The sequence below is a fragment of the Drosophila suzukii genome, chromosome 2R (genome assembly GCF_043229965.1).
Source record: "Drosophila suzukii chromosome 2R, CBGP_Dsuzu_IsoJpt1.0, whole genome shotgun sequence".
In the NCBI taxonomy this organism is placed as follows: domain Eukaryota; kingdom Metazoa; phylum Arthropoda; class Insecta; order Diptera; family Drosophilidae; genus Drosophila; species Drosophila suzukii.
This window is the reverse complement of record NC_092081.1, coordinates 8,922,421-8,945,856: the sequence shown is the minus strand read 5'-3', so window position 1 is coordinate 8,945,856 and position 23,436 is coordinate 8,922,421. Positions and strand designations below refer to the sequence as shown.

Genomic DNA, 23,436 nt, shown 5'->3' with positions numbered 1-23,436 from the left:
TGTTTGCCTTTTAATCCACATGTTTGAATAGTTTTCATTGCTTTTTTATAATTTTTCTATATTTAGGCTTATTTGTAAATTGACCAATATATTATATATTGGCGTTTTTAATAATCTCTACGTTGCGTTATCTAAATGATGTTTAATGTTTTGACTAATTAGACCAATTGCATAAATGGAACCCATTAAATCAATTACAATGTATGTTCAATGAAATATCCAACTAATATAAAGAACATAAATTATATTAAGCATTATTGTTTTTTACACTAAACTTTTTATTGTGAATTACCTAGTTACTAGGGCCAATTTGTAAAAAAAAATGTAATCATAAATCAGACGAATAAATAGTTTGGCTTCGGTTTTGCTCCCTTCAGTTGCTTAATTAAAAGTTTTATGGGATTCTCTAACAGTTTTGTGGTTTTAATTTAGGAGCCAAGTAAAGCGAAATGCAATATTCCAGTGCAAAACTCAAAAATAGATAAATTGTGAACAGCAATATAGAAACTTTTTTATATTAATTACAACATATCGAAACCATACAGTACTGAACAAATGAAAAAATCTCCAACGTAGTGGAACTTCATTTGAAAAATCGGATAATATATTAATAGCTTTTAAAGAGAAGGCATATTTAAGTATTCCACAATATGTGAGTGATTTACGTTTAACTTATTGGTGATCAGAGCCGTGAACTGATTTCAATTCCCTCCAGTTAGGTTGCACATCCAGCCTGATGTCTAAATTGTTTAATCTAAATTCATAACGTGACACAAACAGTGAGCACAGAACAACAGAGCACAGATTTGGCTGACATTTTGCCTAAATAATTGATTTCGAGGCGAAAGCAGAAAGAATTGCAGGCGCTTTTTTGCTGCCACGGACGTTGAATGCCGCTCGCTAAGTGGCGTGGCAAATAAAATGATTTAAATATTCAAAACAGCGCTCCCCCGCCATTCTGCATGCAACAATTTTTTGTACGCATAATAAAAAATAAACGAGGACGGAAAAGTTGAAATTTCTTTTACGGCCCAAACCGACTCTAATCCACTTTGGCCGACAATTTTCGGCCGACCGCAGGCAAAAAATAAATGAAATCATGAAATAATAAACTAAATTAGGTGCGAATTGTGTTGGCCAGCCTGACCTGTCATGCTCCCCTGAATAAACATATATATTTACAAATTTCTTACATTTTATTTATGCCACTAAAACAATTTCCGAGGGAAAGTTGTGGGAAAAACCCGAATTTAAATTCCACAGAGCTGCCAAAAACATTCAGTTTCTGCCGGCCCATTGAAAGTGCTGCAGTAAGGCTTAAACATAATTAAATAATTAAATGTCAAGCTGAGTGACTGGAACTGAAAACAAGTTCTTTTGGATAAAGGTAGCAGTCAAACAACAAAACTAGGCTATACTCCTTCTGTAATTGACTCACGGACTTTCCTCTCTTCCTTGTTGGTGGGTAAAAATTATTATTGTGGCATTTGTATGCCAACCTCAGGCTCGTACGTATGTATATATAACTTTGAGTATGTTGTTCGGCTCACACACAAACTTTTATAATAATTTGCGCAACAAATTTGAAATTGTAATGCCGACTCATTAGAAAGTTTTTCATTCGAATTTGCTGCCTTTGCTGCGGCTTCCTTCGCCTCCCTCCACCGATTTTTTGTGCTGCCCTCTGTTGTTTTTCCCTTTTTTTTTTGTATTTCATTTTTACATTTACACACTCTATAAAATTGCCTACAATATGGAAAAGGCAAGAACGAGAGCACAGCATTTTGCTTATAATATCATATCTCCGACTGCCTTTCTGCCAGTGTGATTGTGTGTTTGAGGGCCTGAAAACTGAAACTGTGCCAGGATGCGCTACAGTAATCTGGTTTATCAGTTTGCCAAAGTTTTCATATTACCCACGAGCGGAATATATGAATATGGTGCTTGGAAAACGTAAACTTAGCACCAAAGCTTTGAACAACTATTAGATTTCTCTAAATTTTGTGGAAGTGAGTGTTACCCTTGCAGAGCTCTTTAAATTAAAACTAAAACTATTTTAATATCCATTATCAATGTAATATTACCAATATATTAGTTTAAATTAAGTAACATAGATTTCAAATTCAATTGAAATCTTTTCGCAATGACTTTTACTCATTTCATTTTTTTTTAATTTTAAATATGGTTTTATTAGGTTTAACAATAATTTCAAGGACTCTAATTCGATTTTTGTATTCTTATTATATTACCATTTTTATTTTTTTACCATGCAACTCAATTTTAATAAGTAAAGGGAAAGCTTAAATAATAATATGCATATATTTATTTTGACTTTTCCATTATGTTGATAGTGTACGGGAGTTATTTTTTTAATAAAGATACTTACATCTTGAATGTACTACAGTTTTCAAAAAATCTTTGACTTATTATTATGCTGTCTTAAAGCTCTTTATATTCAAAATATTTAACCACCAAGAAATATTTTTAGTGGTTTTTAAGCATTTCGAGAAACCCCAAAGCCCCAAAAAGTAGGGAATCCTGTTCATTGTTTTCTCTGCTTGGGGATTAGTGTCAAATTATGCCTATGCAAGTTTTCGATATTTGGTGAAATGCATACATTTTTGATTGTCTGACTTTGGCCTTGAAAAGGGTTTTCGAGTTCTCCATTTGTTATGCAGATTGGATCTGACATGGTTTCTGTATGCCCAACATTGAGTCAACTATTTGCTTGGCTGTCGAGTCGAGTCCTCAACGATCGGGAATTCATTTGGGCGAATCCACTTCGCTTTCACTGGATGAGGCTGCCAACAATCTGTCCGTTTTGTAGTTAATAAAATTCTAATTAGTTGAAATTGCATCTCCGTCAGCGAGGATTCCGCATTTGCACACCTGTACACCTGTGAGCGACATCTGTATGTACATTTGTAGACAAATATGGGTGTGTGATTTTAATTACGTAGAGGCTCATTAGCATTTTTCATACTTGTTTACCTATTTGTTTTCGGTGGCTGGCGGCGAGACAAACTTCCTCTGTCGCGATGCAAAATCCACTCACTGTATTGGCATTGCATTTGCAAAAGTGCAGCGAAAAATCCGGAGTTTCATGCATGAAGTTGTGGAATTTTTTAAAATGTTTCATATTACATTAATTACATTTTAGGTTTGGTAATAAAATAATAAGGAAAAATTTCATAGTGTAAATAATTATAAATAATATTACAAGTAATAATATTGTAAACAAAGTCATGTAATTTTGTAATTACTTACACGTATTGTTTATATTCTAAAATTTCTTAAATACTCATATTTATAAAAAGATGTGCTACTACACAATTTTTAAAATTTATATAAAGCTTAATATATGTATTTGATCAAATTAAATATTGTATAAGCTGCTTAAAAGTAATACAATTATAAACATAAGACACATACATATGTATATTACCATAATGAAACATATTGCTATTTACATATAAGAACATTTTATTTTACTTGGTTCAGTTGATTAATTATAATACAGGGTACCTTGATTGAAAACTCCATAGTATTCATCAGTTTATTATTTATAAAAGATGTTTCCAATTGCATACTGATTTAATAGATATATTATTTAATAGACTTAATAGATTCATCAGGATCAAAAAGAGACAGTTCCAACCCATTATTTAATTAATCCCTTTAGGATTTTTTACTGGTTCCAATCATTTCTTATCATACATATAACCTAATTGAACTCGTCTGGTGTAATCATTTCGAGCTCATCTCTGTGGAGTTTTTGGGCCGGGATGGATGCAGACACATAACACTGAGTACCGAGCAGAAATCCCCGTGCAGCCCTCACCATCGCCACCAGCGGAAAAGTTCAAATAAACAAAATGTTATTGCAATGAGAAGCAGTGCGCAATGCAGTGGCTGAGTTAAAGGGGCGCGGCGAAGGGGGTCGAGAGGGGCTCAAAGTACTCTTACAGTTGGCATACAAAATTAACAACTTTTTTGTGCTGCGCCAGTTGAAAAGACGAAAAGGAGCAGAAGACGGCAGGGCAAGGGCATAGTTTTAATATGAATTTGCATGTAAGATTAACGATGGCAGCAGCAGCGCAGGATTCTCAGGGGATTCCCCCAGCCATCTTGCGTATCCTTGGCTCCCTCTTCAGCCTCCTATTTTGTCTTACATAATTGAGTTCTTGAACTTGGCGCCTGTTGTTGCCTGTTTTGCCGTTGTTTACGGCACTACAAACCCACTTATTATGAAATTGAGTTGCTCAAAATAGCAGCCGCACATGCGACAGCCCATGAATAATGCAATTATTGTTGCAGGTGCGCCATCATGTTGCAGCAACACCAGCAGTTGCCTAATTAACTATTAATGTGGCTGTGTGCACATGTGATGCTGTGTGTGCCTGGCTTTGACAAATGGTCATGTCATCCGTCCGAGCCTGGAATCTGGCCAACTCCAGGATGAGGATCAGGATCATGGTCCACCTACTGCTGCCATGAGAAATGGCAAATTCATTTACGCGACGCTGCATTTCCCACGCTGCTAAACGGGAAAATGCTAAATGAAGGAATGGTAGGAGTCTGGGTTTTTGGGTTTTTGGGCTCTGGGCTCCCTGGTCCGGGAATTCTGGGTGGGCAAAAAGCGGAAGTGGCTGGCATGTACGTGAGCAACAGCAACAGCAGCTCTAACAAGTGACAACACCCAACTCGTTCCACTAGGACCACCGAAAAGGAGAGGAAATGCCTGGAAAATTGCATTTTGAGTGCAAATATTAATTTCAGCTGCCGCCACAGCAACATACAAAGGCTGAAGCAACATCACCAGCAGCAACATCGCCACCAGCAACATCACGCAGAGAAAATGCAATTGCTATATTTGCACCATCGTCCCACTGCAGTTTTCCCCCAACAAGTCTTTTCCCAAAATATTTGTTATACTAAAGAAAATGTCAAACGAATTTTAATTGAAAAATTGAAATAAAATCGATTTTTATAGCAATCAGACGACATAATCTTATAAGACGAATAAAATATTAACTAAGTTATATTTGAAATCTAACGCCCATATGATATTCGCTTTAATATTGACTAACTGACTGTATTTATATTAAAAATCTCATGTCAAACTATTCATGAATTTTTTTTGTAGTATACAAATTTATAAACAAAATTTTAGCAAAAAGGTATTTACGTCCTGGAAGTCATGACTTTTTAAAATAAATCCAGTCAGTTAGTTGAAATTTAAAAACTGTCCTATGGCCAAAACTTTAAAACATAGTATCCTAACTGAAAACGACCACTTATGATGACTTTAAAAAAGAAAGTTCAGCTATATTTTGGTAAGTTAAAATAAATTTTGTTGTGGTAATTTTTTTAAGTGCAGCTGGAAAAAACTGTAGGACCATCAGCAGCATTGGGAGGACTCGGTACTTCTTTCGAAGCAAGGTCCGGGCTGCAGCTCCATCTCCGTCTCCTGGTATTTGTGTTATGTAATTTTGAAAGCGTGGCCAACATTTGCTAAAACGCATTCCGCAATGACAAATGCATTGCATATCCTGCAGCGAGCACAGGATCCTTCTTCTTCGCACGGCACTTAGCTTAATGGAGCAGGGCTGCTCGGACATGCGGCACTATGAGGCGAGTACCCTGGTACTGCAACCCTTTACCACATTTCCTCCGGGTGCGGCACGCATCTCCAGCTTAACCGAATTAAAATGAAAGGCGTAAAAAGCATAAGTCACATGCAAAGCTTGACCAAATGTGCCGACATCTGGTTGAGAATGGGGAGCATTGAAGTGGAGACCGGAAGAAGTGAATATAGCGCGCCAAATGGCTCAAGGACAGCTGGTTCAGCTGGCCAGATATACGACCTACTTGAAGACACACTCTTACATAAAAAACCACATACATTTCCCGCCCGAATTTTTATTTGGGTGCCAAGAAGGGACTTTTAACTCTAAGTGGTGTTTACTTTGTCCTCAAAAGTTGGGCAATGTCAAGATCGACGTTGGTTTTATTCCAATTTATGTTTAAAATGCTAAGAATATTTCAAATTTAATTCATGTAGTTAAAAACTTCGAATCAAAGATAATAATGTAAGCCCAAACATTTGTTAATAATACGAATACTATAGTACTATATATATATTGGCAATTATACCAATTAGAATTGAAGTTAAGTATACACTTATTTTTATAAATAAATATAGAACTAACTAACTTTATAATCTAATGAATTATATTTCTTTAGGTAATAATTTGTATTTGTGCTTAAGTTTTCAGGGTGAATGCAATAATGCCCCGAGGAGTAACACACATGGGATTTCGAGTGGGCGTTATTGCATGCACCCAAGTTTTCAAGTGATTAAAATCTTATTGGATATTTGATTTGCGAATGCTTTTAAACACACTCGGTTCCCCTTGATCGGGAAGTATCAAGTGAATGCACTTCCCCCACGACTTCCCCCGACTATTATCCAGATTTCATTAGTTGAGCTGTTCCGTTGGGGTTTCGTTTCATTTGTTGTCGCGACCTGGTCGCATTTGGTCCATCTGGCGTCATCCTGGCTGGGATTCAATTAAAGTTGACTTAGACCACACGCACTTGCCCTTGCACTCGCACCCACTTGGAGTCCCTTTTTGGAGGACATGGAGTGTTGCCGGGTATGTTGCAAATTGCATGTTGGTCGCCTTGCAACAGATTTGCGCGGCACAAAACATTCTCCTTTTGCAGCGAGCTCAATGTTGCGCATACGCAATGTATGCCAGATGCTGCTGGAAAAGTTTAGGATTTCCCCGGGTGGAAAAGGTGGGGGGAGGAAAACTCTCGTTAGACGCTGACACAAAATGTTATTTCACTTCAATTAAATGGATGCGAGGGTCTGAAAGGATGGCGCCTAGGCCATTATGCGAACTTTTCGTCGGCGAATACGGTCGTATATGCGCTTGTGCATTGTCAGTCAATTTGGCAAGTGCCGGAACCGCGAAACTTTCTTAACGCGTTTGCAGCTTGTTGCTGCAAGTTGCTAAATATATATATATATATATATATACTCAAGTCTGCCGTAGGAGAAGCCCTCTCTCATTGTTGTTATTCTATCTTATAAAACCACCCGCTTGTAATTACGTAAGCTGGGAAGTTTCCGCGCAGCATGCGCTTTCAATTTCCGCATTCCGAAATTGTTTGCCAAAATCAAATTCAAATTACAAAACGATTTTCACTTCTGCTGCTGGCATTTCGCTCTGTCTCCTTGCTGGTGAGCCGATTTCTACACCTGACTTCTTCATTGATTTCGGCTTAGACATCCGGCGGATGTGTTTGTCTCCGATTTCCTATTTGAAAAGTGACTGCGTTTTTGGCGCTTTAAACTGTTGCCAAAGCCTGTGTTTTAGGCTAGTTTAAAGCAGCGCCTGCAGGGCGGCCAAATGCGGTCTCGACTTTGGATTGCAATCGAATTAGCGTCGCTGACTTGTCGCTTTGTCGACTCTGATCGCATTTTGTGCGAAACACGCATGACAAACTGCAGTGCCAATAGCCGGCCATTGGAAATATACACCAAGAGAAATTAAGTTGTAGGTCCCAATATTGAACAAAAATAAAAAAGAAAACAAATATATGAACTATTTTTACGATAATTTTAAACCGCATTTTTCCATAAATAATTTGGAAATTTTCTAGAGTAAAATTGAAAGTCTAAAATATTGCGTTTTTTTTTACATCTCGATTATCTATTCAATCATCATTTGGTGGATTTTGTGTATATTATTGCCTAATCATTAATAAGATTTAAATTTTAAAATTATTTCAATTTTAAATCAACTAATAAATTATAATTTAGAAAAAATTTTGAGTAAAATCATGCAGAAATTAGTTATCAAGAACAAATATTCTTAAAAATGATGAAAAGGTGTTCTTGAAAATCTGAAGAAATTAGTGACACTGATGTTAAGATTAAATTTATCAATCAATAAAACCTTTCTGAAGGTGAGGTCATCTTTTGTTTGAAGGATATATAAGCTAACAAAATGTTTAATTTTAAACCTTTTTCTTCAAGTGCATAAAGAGGGCTAATGCCAGCATTTGCGAGCCAATATGCGATGGAGATAGGCTGCAGCTGGACGCGTATTCCGCCGGGTGTAAATAGTATATGGTAGTATGCATTCTGATTTCTGGCCATTTACACTGAATTTTTGGCCGAGGGCTTTTGTTGGGTTCATGGGCTGGGTTAAGCGGGTTTGATTCGGTTTGGCCGCCACTAAGCCAACTGATTTCTATGGTCCGTGTGTATGGATTTGGCTTGCAAGGAAACCAATTGGCAAATCAAAATATTGGCATTTGAATTAATGCGAAGCTTTTGACTCTGCTGGGGCTGAAACGCATTAAATCAATGCCTAATTGATTGCTGATTGGGTTTGTCGTTTTTCACACTCACTTTTTCACAGAATATACAAAATGCAAACGAATGGCAGATAATCTTTAAAAATACGAGAAAATATCGGCGGTTTTTTTTCCCTTGTTTTTTCTTTCAACAAATAAATTAAAAATGTTTTGATTGGAAACAATGAATTTTTTTTTTAGATTTCCCATGAGAGATCTTAACAGTTTGCATATAAAACAAAATAGACTTTTTCAATTCGAGTGAAAATAAAATACATTTAATTTTGTGAACGACTATAAAACAATATGTATGGGTTGAAGTCAGCGAGTCAAACGCACTTTAAAGATGGGATTTGTACGAAATTTAAGCCGAGCCCAACAGAATGGCTGGCCAAAAGTGGCCTTAACCCTTAACCTTTCTTACCATTTTCACTAAGCAGCCAGCACAAAATGCTCATAATTTGCCTGTTTCTTTGCACTTGAATTAGACGTGCATGTGTGTTTATTTTTTGAGCCATGTCCTTGCAGCTGCGACACTCGAAAAGTCGTTTGCTTGGACTGTGCAAACAAAATGAGCGAGCAGCGGAGACTAGTAAATGCATTAATGGATGGATGCCAGCCAAAAAGGACCTGCTGCAGCAGGACCCGCTGAACCCGAACCACCTGCTCCCTCCTCTAGCTCTATCTTTCCCCAGCACGTGTGAGTGGGCCAGGTGCTCTTGACATTGCCCCGAGTGAAAGGAGAAAGGAGGCTTCAGTGTTTACGCTGCGACATGGCGAATGCTTCAGCCTGGAGAGTTCTCGTCCTCGTGCTCGCCGTCTTTGATTGCGTGCTCGTCTCGCTGGGATCATATATATATACCATATATACCATATATATAGCATATATAGTAGGACTCGTCTTGGGCTCGTTAAGTGTCGCCTCCTTATGGCATTTCATGCTATTTTAAATGCATTTGAATAAATAAACACTCGCACACGGTCGTAAAATGTTTATTACGTGGGCAAATGTTTGTGTCTGGCCTCATTAGGAATGGAAGCCCACAATGCGAATGCAGCAACTACATTTCGCACTTAATGCATTTTTAATTTAAAGCCCCGACACCCAGAGACCTTAAAATTGCATCGAAATTGCTTTAATTGAGTGGATTTGCATGCGAGATTCGATATGCAAACACACAAACCGAATCAAAGTGTCCCCGAAGGCAATTCCAGTTGAGTGGCTCTGAAGTGATTTCACCTCCAGGAGTAGCACTATTACCCTATTTCTTTTTTTTGTGGCCCCAGGATGAGAAAGTTGGTTTTAATTGATTGCCCATCAATTATGCACAATGCGCGGCGCACGTGTCGCATGCGTGATATTTTGATTAACTCACTGCTGAAAATATTTGTCGGGAAATCTGTTTAAATGCTCGCCACCCCCTCGAAAAGAGTAAGGAAACTATTATATTTGCATACGAATTGGTCTGGATACTCCTTCCACTCGATTCGACTGTCAAATGCTGAGCAAACAACATTGCCAAGATTCATGTATCTCAACTTTGGCTTGACACTTTAAGTGGAAGTTATGCAAATAAATAAATGTGGATTGACTTGACACAGACAGTGAGATAAATATATGTGTGTACTCTATATAGATATATGCAGAGTAGAATGACAGTTAAGAATGGGTTGAGGGCAAACATACAAAGCTAATTAAAGGATATGTGTGTGCAAAGTAAGTTATTGACAATCGCCCCAGAGATACTCGATTCTCTTTATAAAGTTTGTCAGTGCCAACCCAGTGGGTCGCATAATTATAATGAATGCTTTTTGTCAGCCAACTTAACCCTAATTTGTGCCAGCTCGCATTATCCATTATACCTGGGTGTAAACACATTGCGTTTGCCATTTAAACCATTGTGTTCGCATTTCTCATGCAGGTGCGAAAACGGTCTACGTCTGCTAATTAAGCTACCAAATGCAAAATGCCAAGGAGCCGGTGCGAAAAACTCAACCATTTCTGCATTGTTGCAGCGACTTTTGTGCATAAAACCGAAGCAGATGCTGCCTGAGCCTCAGATTCATCCTCATTTTTAGCCCCATCCCCAGAAACCATTCTCCTTCTTTTTTTTTTTTATCCTCAGCTGATGCGGGCACCTCGCGAGTTGTGAAAGCTTCAGCCCTGACCACATTTTAATTGGGCTAAGCACACGCCATGTGCTGCCTGTGTGCATGTGTGACGTGCTATTAGTGAAACTTTTAAATGAGTTAGTTAAGTAAAGCGGGTTACGTTATTATGAGTTTTTGGCTTGGACATTACAAAAGCTTGTCAGCTCTGCCTGAGCCGGGGTTTCTGCACTCTTTCATTCTTCGCCTCTAACAATGGGCCTCGCCAGGGGAAAAAAGGAAGTTTTGGAAGGGCTGGGGGATTACACACACCTTGCAGTTTTATGGGTTCTAGTACAACACAGGAATTGTTACCTTACTTTACTTCCTTAAATCTTTTTATTTTGTTAATTAAGGGGTAAAATGATATATGGTACCAGAAATATATTAAGAGTAACGTTAGAAACAGCAACAAAAAGAAAACAACTCTATTAACCAATAAAAATAAAGAACAAGGTGAGCAGTATATATATTCCGGTGCTTTGAAGTATCATTTAATGTTTAAAAATCTAAGCTCTAATATTACACAACTAGAAACCAATTATTTAGCAATAGCTTGTTAGCAACTAAATTTCCAACAAGTTTTTTTTCATAAACCTAACTTTTAAAATATATTTATTTTAAAATTGTTTATTTACAAGACCACCGAAACCAAACAGAGTCTTACTGATATTCATTTAATTTATACTATGTACAATATTTAGTTTTGCATTTTCCATTTCTAAAACCATCAAAGTCAAACTAAGCTATTGAACTGGTATCGGTTAAAATTCAACTAAAATTATTGTGTTTTATAGATACATAATTTAATTAAACTATCCGTCCTAAACTAACCCTCAATAATGCTGAAACTAAAGCAATCCCCTTGAAAGCATTTGACCTCGACGTGTTATATTATTTTTACCCTGACATTTCACGCCAAAAATAGTTTGCTAATTTTTTAGAAATCAAAAACCTTTTTCAAGCCTAGTTGCCATGTAAATGGGTTTACCCCCCTTGGCAGGCTAAATTAATGCAAAATTTTCTATGGTTTTGCCATTCGATATTTTATTGGGGAAAATATTATTCTGGTAATTATTCGTCCAAAGTGGGCGCAATCAATTTTCAATTAGTCGCATGCAATAATTTCGCACACATTTCTTGAAAGGCAAAAACGGAGCGGATTGCCGTTGGTAATTATTGCAAATTATATGGCACTGCGAACATTTGTGTATTTACGTATATATGCGAGGATTGCAGTCATGCCAATCGAAAATACTTGAATACAAGAAAGGAATGCGGCGAAAAGAGCCAGCCGAGTTGAAGGGAGAAGGAGCGAAAAAATATTATTCAATTACGCGTCATATCCAGGACAATGGTTACGACGGGCATAAAAGCCGCCTTCCCATAAATACACAAAGTCTCCCTTTTCAGTCAGCTTCCAATGGGCTGGCCATAAATTAAGGTAATAACATTCGCGAATACTCATAATAGTTTCGCCTCCCATGTGAATGTTTCAACTACGCTTTTCGAAATTAAATCCATGTACAAATGGTTGGCAATGTACGGAAATCGCTTGGCATTCCGTTTCCCTACGAAAATAAGCAGAATGCCACGACATTTCCGAAAACTCCTTGATTTATTTCCGGACTTGGCAGTGCCTTGATTGACTTGAGAAATCGATAGAAACCGTATGCCTCTACACAATTAGCCGGAGGACCTTCAACTTCCCTCCTCCCGGAGACTTTCACCTGGGGTTGGACTGCATTGATAAAACAGCCGCCTCCCAACCAGGTCATCCCCTGAAGGAAATTTGCATAAAACTCAAATAAAATAAAACGGCAAACGTAATAATCATTAGTCGGCTCTCCTGGGTGCAGTCGACACAGGACATTGGGCCGTTGTGAGTGGACACTGGACACAAGATGCCTGCAACTGGGAGTTCGGAGGGGAAAGCTGACTTATTTATGGAGTTTTCATGTTAACGAGCCACTCGCAGTAAATTAATTTAGTCCCCGATAAAAATTACCTATGGGGCGGCCATAAATTCTAGACACTTTAAGATATGTAAAGGTCACCACAGTTCTCCAAGGGCATTGTAACACTAATACTTCCTACTTGTAGGTTTATAAAAAACGGAAATCTGTTTAGAAATTATACTATTTAGTAAGGCTTTACCAAGATTTAAGATTAACTTAAGTAACTTAAAGTTTTTTTAAATCTGAAAAATAACTTTCGAAACCTTTATGTACTTTGGTTCTTGAAAGAAAGTTACACTAATATTTTCTACTTGTATGTATATAAAAAACGGAAATCTCTTTATAACCGATAATATTTAGTAAGGCTTTACCAAGGTGTGCGAGTTCTGGCATTCAAAACCCAAAGATACTTTGGTTCCTAAGAGAATATATAAAAAATGCTTCATGCAAAAATAAAACAAAAATTCCAGTTATTTCTTAGGATTGGCTTACATTTAGTTTTTGTGAGACTTTTATTTAAGATATAAATTATAATATATATTTCTAGAGACCTATATATTTTCTATTTCTTAGTACCCTATCCACTCCTGAAGAGCAACCTTCTGCTGTTCGATTTGCTCACCCATCTTCTGGGTCATGGCGAACTGGATGAGGATGAGCAGATAGTTGACTAGAACCGATGTGAACTGATGAAAGATGAAGGAGTTAATTCAATAGATAGATTTTTCTGCACAGTACCCACCATAGCGATAACCTTGCGGTTGAGGAGGACATCAAGGCCACTGGTGAACTCAATCCTGGCCTGCATTCGCCAAGACATTAAGGACTCGACTAGAGGCCTCATTGAGGATTTTTCAGGGAACCAGTTGTCCAGTTGCTCGATGAGCCGGAGACATCTTTTAGCATCTCGAATTGTACGATCGCAGTAAAAGGGGGCAATGAGGAGCTTGTAGAGTGGCGGCAACATGCAGAGGGCAACATAGCCGAGTAATAGGTATCTATTGCCCTGCTCCGAGTCATCCTCATCCTGCTGACCACCTCCGCCGATTCCCACGGACTGCCCGAAGAGTAGATACAAATCACTGGTGCTCAGGGCCAGGTCGTGGGCCATGGCTGTCCACAGACTAAAAGCGTAGACCACGTTGATCTCCTGGACGAGGTAGTGCAGCTCCTGGACCATGGACACCAACTGGCGGATACGCAATTCCCGCACTTGCATCTGAGGAAATCGCCATTTGAGGAACTCCGGGCAAAGTAGTTTCTGCAACAACCGGAAGCGGATGCCCAGCATTTCGGCCAGGTTCATATGCACATAGCCCGAGAAATGGGGTCCTCCGGTGACAATCGTATAGCACAAGGCGAAAAGCAGAAAGAGGGGTCTGTGGCCAACGGTCACTTGGAAGGCGGCACAATTGATAGCCACCGTATAGATGAGGGTGACCAGTCCCAGCACCACTATGTTTTTCCTCAACATCTTCCTATAATTAAGATTGGCTCCAAAGTCGCTTATGAGCCGGTTGTCCAAGGCAGCCAATCTTAAATAGATTCCCAAATGACGACGTGCACAGATTTGCAGTGATATCACTGTGGCCACAAAAACCAAGGTGGACATGACCAACTCCAGAACGGAAATACTCAACACCAGACCATTCGCCTTTCCAAGCCTTTCTTTTACATCCTCGGCTCCCAAAAGAACGCTTAGGGAACCAAAAAGACCGAATAAGGCCAAAATGGCTACCGACAGCGAATAAATCCTTCTCCAGCGACTGATCTTAAAGTGCGATCCATATATGCCGAATCCATTACAGCCCATTAAAAATTGCAGGCTGCAAATGAATCCGGCACAATCGAAAACCGTTTTTGGTTCGCAGAATAAAAACAAAACGGCCATCGCTCTTGATTTCTGGATTCCAACTAAAGGGGTTTTTATTAGGAAGGTACAAAATACATATTAGCAATATGATTATTAACAAAAACCCGTGCACTCAAAATAGTGCCTGCCAATTCCAGCCACAATAAATAAAAATGGTTACAGATCAAGGTATACTATATAAAACATTTTATCTCAACCAGCTATCAATATATTTATTTGATTAATTGTATTGTAGTTTTTTATCGACTTTCCTGATCTTTTTATATCTACAAAGTGGATAGATTTACATTCAAAGGGAAATTCTGAATGTGTATTTTTTGTAACCTTTACAAATGAGTTATGACTATTATAGCAATATAGTAATTAACTCGATTACTTTTGTGATAACTTTTGACAAGTGTTTTTCCCAATTTATGAACAATTTCTTTTCTAATTGCCTGTGGTGTGCAGTCTCGGTAAACGCGGTAAACACAATAAACATGATTTGAACATAAACAAGAAAAAAGGTTATTATCAAATGTTTAGACCAACAAATACTCACTATTTTGGCTTTGTTATGCTAATATTTTCATAATTCTAAATCATGTTCTTTACGATCTCAAATTTAAAACGGTGAGATAGAAGGACAAGAAAAAACTTATTTATTATTCATACATACAACCTACGATTATAATATACCCACAATTTCCGTCGCTCTAAAACCTTTAGGTATAACACATTTAGCAGAAAAAGCTGCAAGTAGCAAAAACTGTCTAACAATTTAATCGAAAAGTTGCATTTCAATTAAATTGGTTTTGTGGCTTATAAATAGTTTTACAAATTTGGAAAAATTATACAAACTGGTGGAAATACAAGTAATTTAATTTCTGCATCCCGGGAAAAATGGAGTGGAAAAGCTGTCAGATTAAATACCATAATCCATGGGATTATGGCCAAGCTGGGAAAAGTTGTTAATGCCCGGTGACAGAGCTCAACCCTTCGAAGTGGGCCAGTTCGTTGATGTATACGTATATGTGGAATGATTTACAGCTTTCCAAGGAAGGTGAAATTAACAGAGATGTGGCCAGAAGATGGAGGGGGGTCGCATTTTGTTGCCTTTAATTAATAAAACTTGATTAACGGAAATTTTATGATTGTCCAAACGGTAGCAGGTGGCAATCAATCATCGCCTTCTCACAGCCACTCTCACTTCTGTTAATTATTTTGCATTAAATATTTATGAAATTCCCGAAAGAAAGTCGCGCCAAGGGACAATTCGGCTGGGCAGAAGAAGTGTAAAATTAATTAGGCTGTGTCCGGATGGAAAAACGTCAAATGGTCGCAAATGACAGCCAAACGGAATGGAATGGAGTCAGTTAATAAATTGTTTGCTGCACATTTGTGGTTCAGTGCACATGGACACAGAGGCATAAATAAATTCGAACACGGAATTATTTATGCGCAACTGTTGATTTTCTGGCTGATTAACCTCTGGGAGCTTAACTAGGAAATAAATGTTATAAATGAAATGCATAAACAAATGATGCTCGAATACTGTGCATGAACTGCGTTCGAAATCAGTTAATGGTTAGTTATACTATTTACAGCAGTCGGGGAGTCCTTTTTTCCCCAGGAATACACTCCTGTAATTCGTTTTTTTTTTAAATTAATTAATTTGTATTTAATATTTATCTTCTTACGCCTCAACGCACAGCCAGTAACATATGCAGCCGAATTTGCATTAACAATGGCAATTACCTAATCCAATCGGATTCAATTGATTTAAATTGAATCCGTAGTACTTTTTAGTGTTTCCCCTCCCAGTTTTCCGGCCATTTGTCCTTGTCACTTGCCCACCTCCCTTTCCCTTAAATCCCACACACTTCCTGACATCCTGACTGACTGATGGACCGCCTGATTGACTCACTGAAATGTCCAAAAGTAAAACAACACCGAATCACATAAAAAGGAAATCAAATCTCTGCCCATATGGATTCAATTAACGCTAATTTCAAATGCCAACACATATCTGGAGGGGCCTGCCGAAAATGGGAAAAATGGAAAATCCCAGTCAGTTTTCCACATGACCCCCATCAAAATTTCGTTGTCAGCGGTTCGGCTCTGACACTCCAAAAGGGCCGAATCGGCAACAACATAGAGGACAACACTCCCTTGTCAGTCGAACTTGCTTTGATTGAGGGTAATAAGTGAGCCAAATCAAATTTAGAACTTCTAATGTGTTAAAAATGACAGTAAGATTGAAGTTGTTTTGATACTAGAGCTTTGAAATATTTCTGTTTCCTGCATTTTTGGGGAAAAATATAATTAAATTAGGAAAAACATTATTTAGGTATGTAAGTTCTAAACATTTTCTAAAAATAACGCTCTCTTTTGAAGCAAAAAAGTATCACTAAAATTTATATTATATGTCCTATGATAAAATTTCGGATAAAACATAAAGTTTTCAAAAAGTTGTGCTTCTATTACAATGTATCACTGCCTCAAGATATTATATCAGAAATGATTCGTGTTGAAGAAGCGATCCTTTTTAAACATTTTATATATATTTTATATATATTTTATATATATATTTTGTATAATATTTTATTATTATAATATTTATAATTTTTTAAATTATTTTTAAATCGATAATGGTATTTATAAGCATTTTTTCTCAAACGGATATTGCTGTTGCCGACAATTTAAAAGATGGCAGTTAAGTGGGCATGTCGAGGAGCCCATTTGTAGGCACTTGCTCGACTGAGTGCGTCTTAATGCCGCTCACAATTAAATTAAATAACGCCATAATTAATTACTGCCCACGCACACACTCACACACACTCAAACGGGCCTTGATTTGCTGGCCAAGAAGGTGCTAATGTCCTGGCCCATTCATTGTAGATGGTGTGCGTGAGTGAAATAAAGAATGATTTATGGCGGTAAGCTAACTAACGTTCTGTTCAAGTTCTGAGCGGACCACGCATGTTCTTGTTCTCACAATTAGACGGTGACCCCCAGTTGGGTCAAAATGGTCGGGGGTGTAAGTGGGATTCCCCCCTTTCGAGGACCCATAAATCGCTTCATCGTAAATAAAGAAGAAAGCAGCAACAATGGAGCCATCAACTTTTGATGCAACTTATAACCGTATTTGGCCATAACGGCGCCAATGGGCCTGCATTGATTGGATATATCGACGAGCATCCTTAAGCGGCGGCCCATCAACCGCTCGAATGTCCGCCCATCAAGGAGCAGTGATAAGGGCAAGTCCTTGGTCCTCCTGCACAAAGGCGTTTAATGTTAACGAGCAAATGGCCCTGGAGTAAGTGCACTCCTTTCCGGACGCTTTTATAAATTGTGTTATGCATAAAGTTTATGCGAACATAATACGTCTAGATACATATATATTTATAGTCAAGGGTTATCATCGCGGCTGCTTTATCTCCGCGCAGCTGTTGAAATATGCGCCTTGACTCATTTTTTCCGTGCTGCATGTTCATTTGAGGCGAATCCCCTTCTCCGCCGGCCAGCATAAAATCCACTCAGCCGTGCCACATAAAACCAGCAAAAAAAAGATGAAATTATGGTGCCTGCTCATTGTGTTGCAACTTCTCACCTCTCGCAGCGAATCCGGCACGCCTCGAAGTTGCACAGATGCCCTGCATTCCATTCCAGGGGGACAGATCTCACTGGGGTGTATTAGTTCGCGCTATTCGGGTTATTCCCACCAGGCCTTCGAGATGGCCTCTATACTTGAATGAAGACGGAGTACATAAGTACACAGAAAATAAATTAAAATTTGCATCAATTTTTCAAGAAAACTTCTACTATATTGCACTGAAAGAATCATGGTTCTCTATGTAATATCAACATTTTTAATGCATATATACCATACATAATGTTTTGATTATTTTTTGAAGAAAAACTCAATGGTTAATAAGACGATTGTTAACTTTAGGTGTAAAATATTTTGTTGTAATTAACAAAAAAATGGTTTTAATACCATGTACCAATTTAGAGTATTAACAAGGGATAGAGTATTAATAAAATTGAAATAGTTATTTGTTCTGTTCTCTTTAATATTGCTCTTAAAATAAAAAAAAACCATTTGCTTGGTTAAGCCATCATTGTAAGCCAACCCATAAGAAAAAATATTAAATAAGTAAAAAAATCTTAATAAGACGAAATTAGATACGCGGCACATGCAACAGCGTTGTGGAAAGATTGGAGTTTTGCCCACCGATGGACCTTCGTTCTTCAAGACTTGCCTTCAGGGCCGCCAATCCGATTATGTTGCACGTTCCCAGGGAAACGGCAACTTTCCTTGCCACATGAAGACTTGTCGGTTTGGCTGCCGGTTTCGGAGCTGCAGCCCGACGTGCGTCAGAACTGATTAATGAGCTGCAAATGATGTTAAGCGCAACGCCCGCTGCCACCGCGTAAATCAGAAATAATCGGGCGTGCCCAAGGAGTGGATTCTGTGGGTAGGTACTGTATAGATAGGATGTAAGATTCCCTTGAAAATGATGCTAATGATGGCGTTGATGTGGCATTGTTCGCGTGCGCAGACAGCTTGGCATTCATTCGGTTGCATTTCACTTGTTGCCCAGCAGCTGCAACACCATGACATTTTTAGTGTCCGCCAAAATAAAGAGCTAAGGGAGCAGTAGTTCCATTATATATCTTCAATACCTAAACTCCAACCCCCGGGTGTCTGTCCAGGGGACAGAGAGAAAGCCAGAAACTTACCCGACAATTGGCAGATGTCAGCTTTAAGCCATTTTCAAAAGCAAATGTCTGACAAAGCTGCAACTAAAACTTTTTTATGCCCCACTTTGCCCGGCCATTCACAACTTGTACGTGGCAAATAAAAGTGCACCCAGGGACCGGCTGCGTATCGCTTGCCAAATGGGATAGACAACACTCCCCGGCAGAATCTGAATCTCAGTCTGGGTTGGCCTGGAAGCACATTTAAGTATGCAGTTGTAAGCCATAAAATCAGCTTAATACTTCCGTCGAGCCACGAAATCTGAATTTATAGTCAACACAGGGAGAGCACGCAAAAAGGGTAGTTTTAGTTAAAGAATCGAATTATGGAATACCTTAATCTTTAAGGATTATTATAACAGAATTTTCTTATAGAAGAATGTATCTTATTAGCATGTAATTTATACCAAATATTAAAACATATACCAAATTGCAAGCTGAATTTGTTTTAAATGTAATCATTTTTATGATGATTTGTTAGAAATACGTTTGAATTTGACTTGTTTTCATATCCTTGTAATAAAATAATCCAGATTTTGTATTTACTTTTTTATAAAGATATTTTATTTCCTGATATATTGTTATAAAATAACTAAAAACCCGATATGCATGTTTTTCCCAAATCTGTCTTAAAATACAATATACCCACCTAAGGGTAGGTACTATTGAAAAAACATTTTAAATAAAAAGTCAGATCCTAACGAGGAGTAATGTCGTCGACTGGGTGACATAAGACCCGTTTGTGGGTTCATCTGGTGGAGAGCACCATGTGACACGGTTCGATTAGCAGGTCAACTGGTCACAAGAATTTCTGTTGTTGTCTCTGTATCCACCTTTGAAATATGCAAATCCCGGCGACCTCACATCAAGTTTGCTTTCGCCTTCTTTGCTGCTCATTTGCCAAGTTTTCATATTCATATCAACCAAAGTGAAAGTGCTTGATTAGCAAAAAAAATAAAGAAATCTGCCTGCTGATGGGAGTATTGAGGCATAAACGTATGTATACATGTGGAATGAGTGATTGCCTCTCCATCTTGTCAGTGATTAGTGCTTATGCAAATGAGTTCTAAAGACTTGGCCCAGGCATAAATATAAATCAATGCTGAGGTCGGGCCAAGTCAAGTTCCCTGAAGCAAGATGAACAACAGCCACAAGTGGACGAGGTGGCTCTTGATAGGCCTGATTATTATTTCGAATTACTCGTATAGTGGAAGTCCCTTGGGTGGATATGATGATCTATGAAAGTGGAGACCATCAACTAATGAATTTCGCCTTTTCATTTAGCAAGACATCTGAGATTGCGCCCCCTGAGACCTGCAGAGATTCGGGAATTGGAGAACTCTCTGCCCAAGGGTCGATCTATTTCCAGCGGTTTTGCTGCCCTCACTGGTTTTGCCCTGGGTTTGGGAAAAGCCCTGACTGGGGTCTTCATCTACGACGTCATTACTGCCAATATAACCGAACCCGAGGAATCCAATGTTTCAGCCAATAGTGGTTCGGTTAGGGAGATCTGTTTTGATGATGGCAATTCTAATTCAGATGTAACTTGCCTGGTTTACTATACTAATAATTGAAAATATTAAAACAAATGTGTTTTTATTTAATTAACTAAATAATTATAGTTGATTAATTAAAAATAAGTCTAACGTTTGATATAAGCGGACAAATAATTGCAGCAATTTAATGGGGGTAAGTTACATATTGAAATGATTTTACATTTCTCATTATATCAAAGGATAAATATAAATTTCTAATAATATTCTTTTAAAATTTGACTTTCATTCATATCATTTTAAAGTTCAGTCACAATATAATCTGATTGACTGCTTTATTTACGAAAAGTAGGCACGGGCTTTATAGTGATTCTTATTAACGTATCTAATAAAACCAGTTTGGGGTCGCAGCTTATTCAGGGGTCAAAATGTCTTTTTGTCTGCGGTATTCGGGAATTTGCATATGCAAAACTTGTAACTTTCTTTGGCTTCTCGTCACAGATAAAAGTGAAGCTGAACCCATCGGCTGTTTCAGTTGGGATTCTACGCGATTACGCGAAAGATCGTCGAGAAGATGAAGTCTTTCGGGAATTTGACCTTTGGCCTATTTGTGGTCATAATTGTGTATATCAGTGCTGGTGTAGAAGGTGAGTTTTGAAAGTGTAACTGTTTAGCAATATAGGGCTTGGATAATAATATAACCCGCTGGATTCTACACGAATACTTTGTAAAAATACTATACTATGTAAAAATGTTTGTCCTAAGTCTTATTATTTTTTAAAATGCTTGTATCTCAGTGATTTTAATCCTATTCCTGTTTTAACTTGCAGCTCGTCGCCTGGCCCTTCGTCCATTGACGGGAAGAGAACTGCGAAAGGCTTTGAGAGAATCCGGAATAGGTGTGGATTCTGAGGCTGGAAGATCGGTGGCTTCGGCTTTGTCCGGACTCAGTGGATTCGCCCTTGGCATTACAAAAGGAATTGGTGGCTCCATTCTGTTCGATGTGGTCACCTCGAATGTGACCATAGATTACATCACCAGTCTGCTGAACTCCACTGCATCCTCGACGACTTCGGGTAGCAGTGGATCCGCCCAGGAGGTCTGTTTCAACAGTCGCAGTGCCGACGGTGAGATCATTAACGGAAGGAGCAATTACAATGATGACTTGGTGGATGATGCAGAACCATCCGGCGAGTGGAGACAGGCTGGAGTCACTTCCACAGACTTTGGTACTCTCGATTCCCCCTCAGTGACTTCTACGGATTCGGGTTCTGGCGGAAATGGAGTTACCTGCATTGTCCTGAGTTCAAAGGGTCGTCGAAGGCGTCAACTGGAAATTCGCGCAGGAACCTTAAGATCTGCGTACCCAAAACGTGGTCGAACCCATCGCCAGTCACTGAAAAAGTTACGCAGGCATAGACTTTAAAGCAAGAACTTATCCTCTACTTTAAGTTAACTTATTTATTGACTTCGATTAGCTTATTAAATTTTAATTGTTCCATATTGCGTGAGTTTTGGGGTGGGCTGTCTTTATTAATGGTCGGATGACTTGGGAAAATCTTGGATTGACACATTTTATGATTTGCTGACATGCACTCTGGGCTTCGCCCGATAACATTTTACAAGGAAAGTGGACTTGCCTACAAGAAACAGACATTCATATGTGACACACGAGCAGGCACTGAAAAAAAGGGGGGTTCTTTGGCAGTTCCTAAAAATCTGTTCAAGTTTTTTAAGAAGTATATTTTTAGAAATTAAAATTAAAAATATATATTATAATAATATTGTTAAATCTTAGATCATTGATTAAAAGATTCTATCACAAAACGAACCCTATTTAGTAGTTTGAACAGATTATGTACTTTAGGTTGTCTCTAAAAATGAAAGATATTTTTGTTAGCTCCACTTTATGTTTAATTATTGAAGTTTCGAAGATTTGTTCCTGGTGCACCCATTTGCAACGTCACGCAAATCGTGGTGGAAGTATGGTTATTAATACAAACAGAAAGGCACGCAGCCTGCCACTCCCACTTCCCCTTCCACTTCGAATCCCCCTCGTCCTTTTACCCCCTTCACGTCGCCTTCACTTTGGTCTTTATGTAAACATTGAAATGTCATTGCCGTCGAGGCCAGCGGGCCGACCATATAAATCCTCTTTGGCCACAATTTATTAACTTTAACACTAGCCAATGTCAACGGCATCCCCTTGCCAGCATTTTCCTCGGCTTCAGTTATTGATTCGGATGCGAAATTTATGTGGTCGAAGGACCTCAACCCTGGACTTTGTGTCCAGCGAACTATTAACTTTGAATCTCCTTTCACGTGAGAGTAAATTGCAGTGTTTATGTTATTGTCTGATCCCTGAATCGGAATCCGTGTCTGTCAATGCTCAGCCAGGAATTGCATTAGGGAACATTTATTATTTATGCTAATGTCTGGGAAGTTCTGTCATGGTCTAAAAAAGTAGAAGGTGATTAAAGTGGGGAAAATAGAATAGGCAAACTATTCCTGGAGGAAAATCAAACTCAAATTACCATATCTCTGTCTTTTTCAAGCAGCCATTGAGACTTTCTCTGGAGTGTACGTTTATTAAAGACAGTCAAACATCTGTAAAGGGAACGGAAGTCTTATAATCAAAATATTGTAGTTCTTTTAAAAATTTATTTTAACTAATGTTTTATAGGTTTATTATTTTAACGGAAATATTGCCTTATAAGAAATAAGAATTGAAAACTATTTTAAAATTTGTAAGGTGATAAGGTTAATTTTTATCATGATCAAAAGAACACATATCTTTAGCTTAAATATGTGGTTCATAAATTAATTATCAGTTTTAATTTATTATGTA

At 38.2% G+C, this 23,436-nt stretch overlaps 3 protein-coding genes across 3 annotated transcripts; 2 read left to right on the top strand and 1 right to left on the bottom strand.

Moving 5' to 3' along the window:
- Positions 1–13,048: 13,048 nt before the first annotated feature.
- Gr57a (Gustatory receptor 57a) lies at positions 13,049–14,370 on the bottom strand. Its single transcript, XM_017072951.2, has 2 exons — positions 13,222–14,370; positions 13,049–13,165 (listed from the first exon to the last, which is right to left on the bottom strand). The coding sequence occupies exons 1-2, from the start codon at positions 14,368–14,370 to the stop codon at positions 13,049–13,051; spliced, it is 1,266 nt and encodes a 421-aa protein (XP_016928440.2).
- A 5,862-nt stretch (positions 14,371–20,232) lies between these two features.
- On the top strand, positions 20,233–20,669 carry LOC136116528 (uncharacterized). Its single transcript, XM_065863122.2, has 2 exons — positions 20,233–20,317; positions 20,380–20,669. Exons 1-2 carry the CDS (start codon positions 20,233–20,235, stop codon positions 20,667–20,669), a joined length of 375 nt encoding a protein of 124 aa, XP_065719194.2.
- Positions 20,670–21,075: 406 nt separating this feature from the next.
- On the top strand, positions 21,076–22,091 carry LOC108009002 (uncharacterized). Its single transcript, XM_017072947.4, has 2 exons — positions 21,076–21,235; positions 21,419–22,091. The coding sequence occupies exons 1-2, from the start codon at positions 21,163–21,165 to the stop codon at positions 22,012–22,014; spliced, it is 669 nt and encodes a 222-aa protein (XP_016928436.3). The 5' UTR covers positions 21,076–21,162; the 3' UTR covers positions 22,015–22,091.
- The last annotated feature ends 1,345 nt before the right edge of the window (positions 22,092–23,436 follow it).

Coding starts and splice junctions, on each gene's coding strand:
- Gr57a (XM_017072951.2), bottom strand. CDS start 14,370: ATGGCCGTTTTGTTTTTATTCTGCGAACCAAAAACGGTTTTCGATTGT. Junction 13,166..13,221: donor ACCGCAAGGTTATCGCTATG/GTGGGTACTGTG, acceptor ATCTTTCATCAG/TTCACATCGGTTCTAGTCAA.
- LOC136116528 (XM_065863122.2), top strand. CDS start 20,233: ATGAACAACAGCCACAAGTGGACGAGGTGGCTCTTGATAGGCCTGATT. Junction 20,318..20,379: donor GTATAGTGGAAGTCCCTTGG/GTGGATATGATG, acceptor CTTTTCATTTAG/CAAGACATCTGAGATTGCGC.
- LOC108009002 (XM_017072947.4), top strand. CDS start 21,163: ATGAAGTCTTTCGGGAATTTGACCTTTGGCCTATTTGTGGTCATAATT. Junction 21,236..21,418: donor TATCAGTGCTGGTGTAGAAG/GTGAGTTTTGAA, acceptor TTTAACTTGCAG/CTCGTCGCCTGGCCCTTCGT.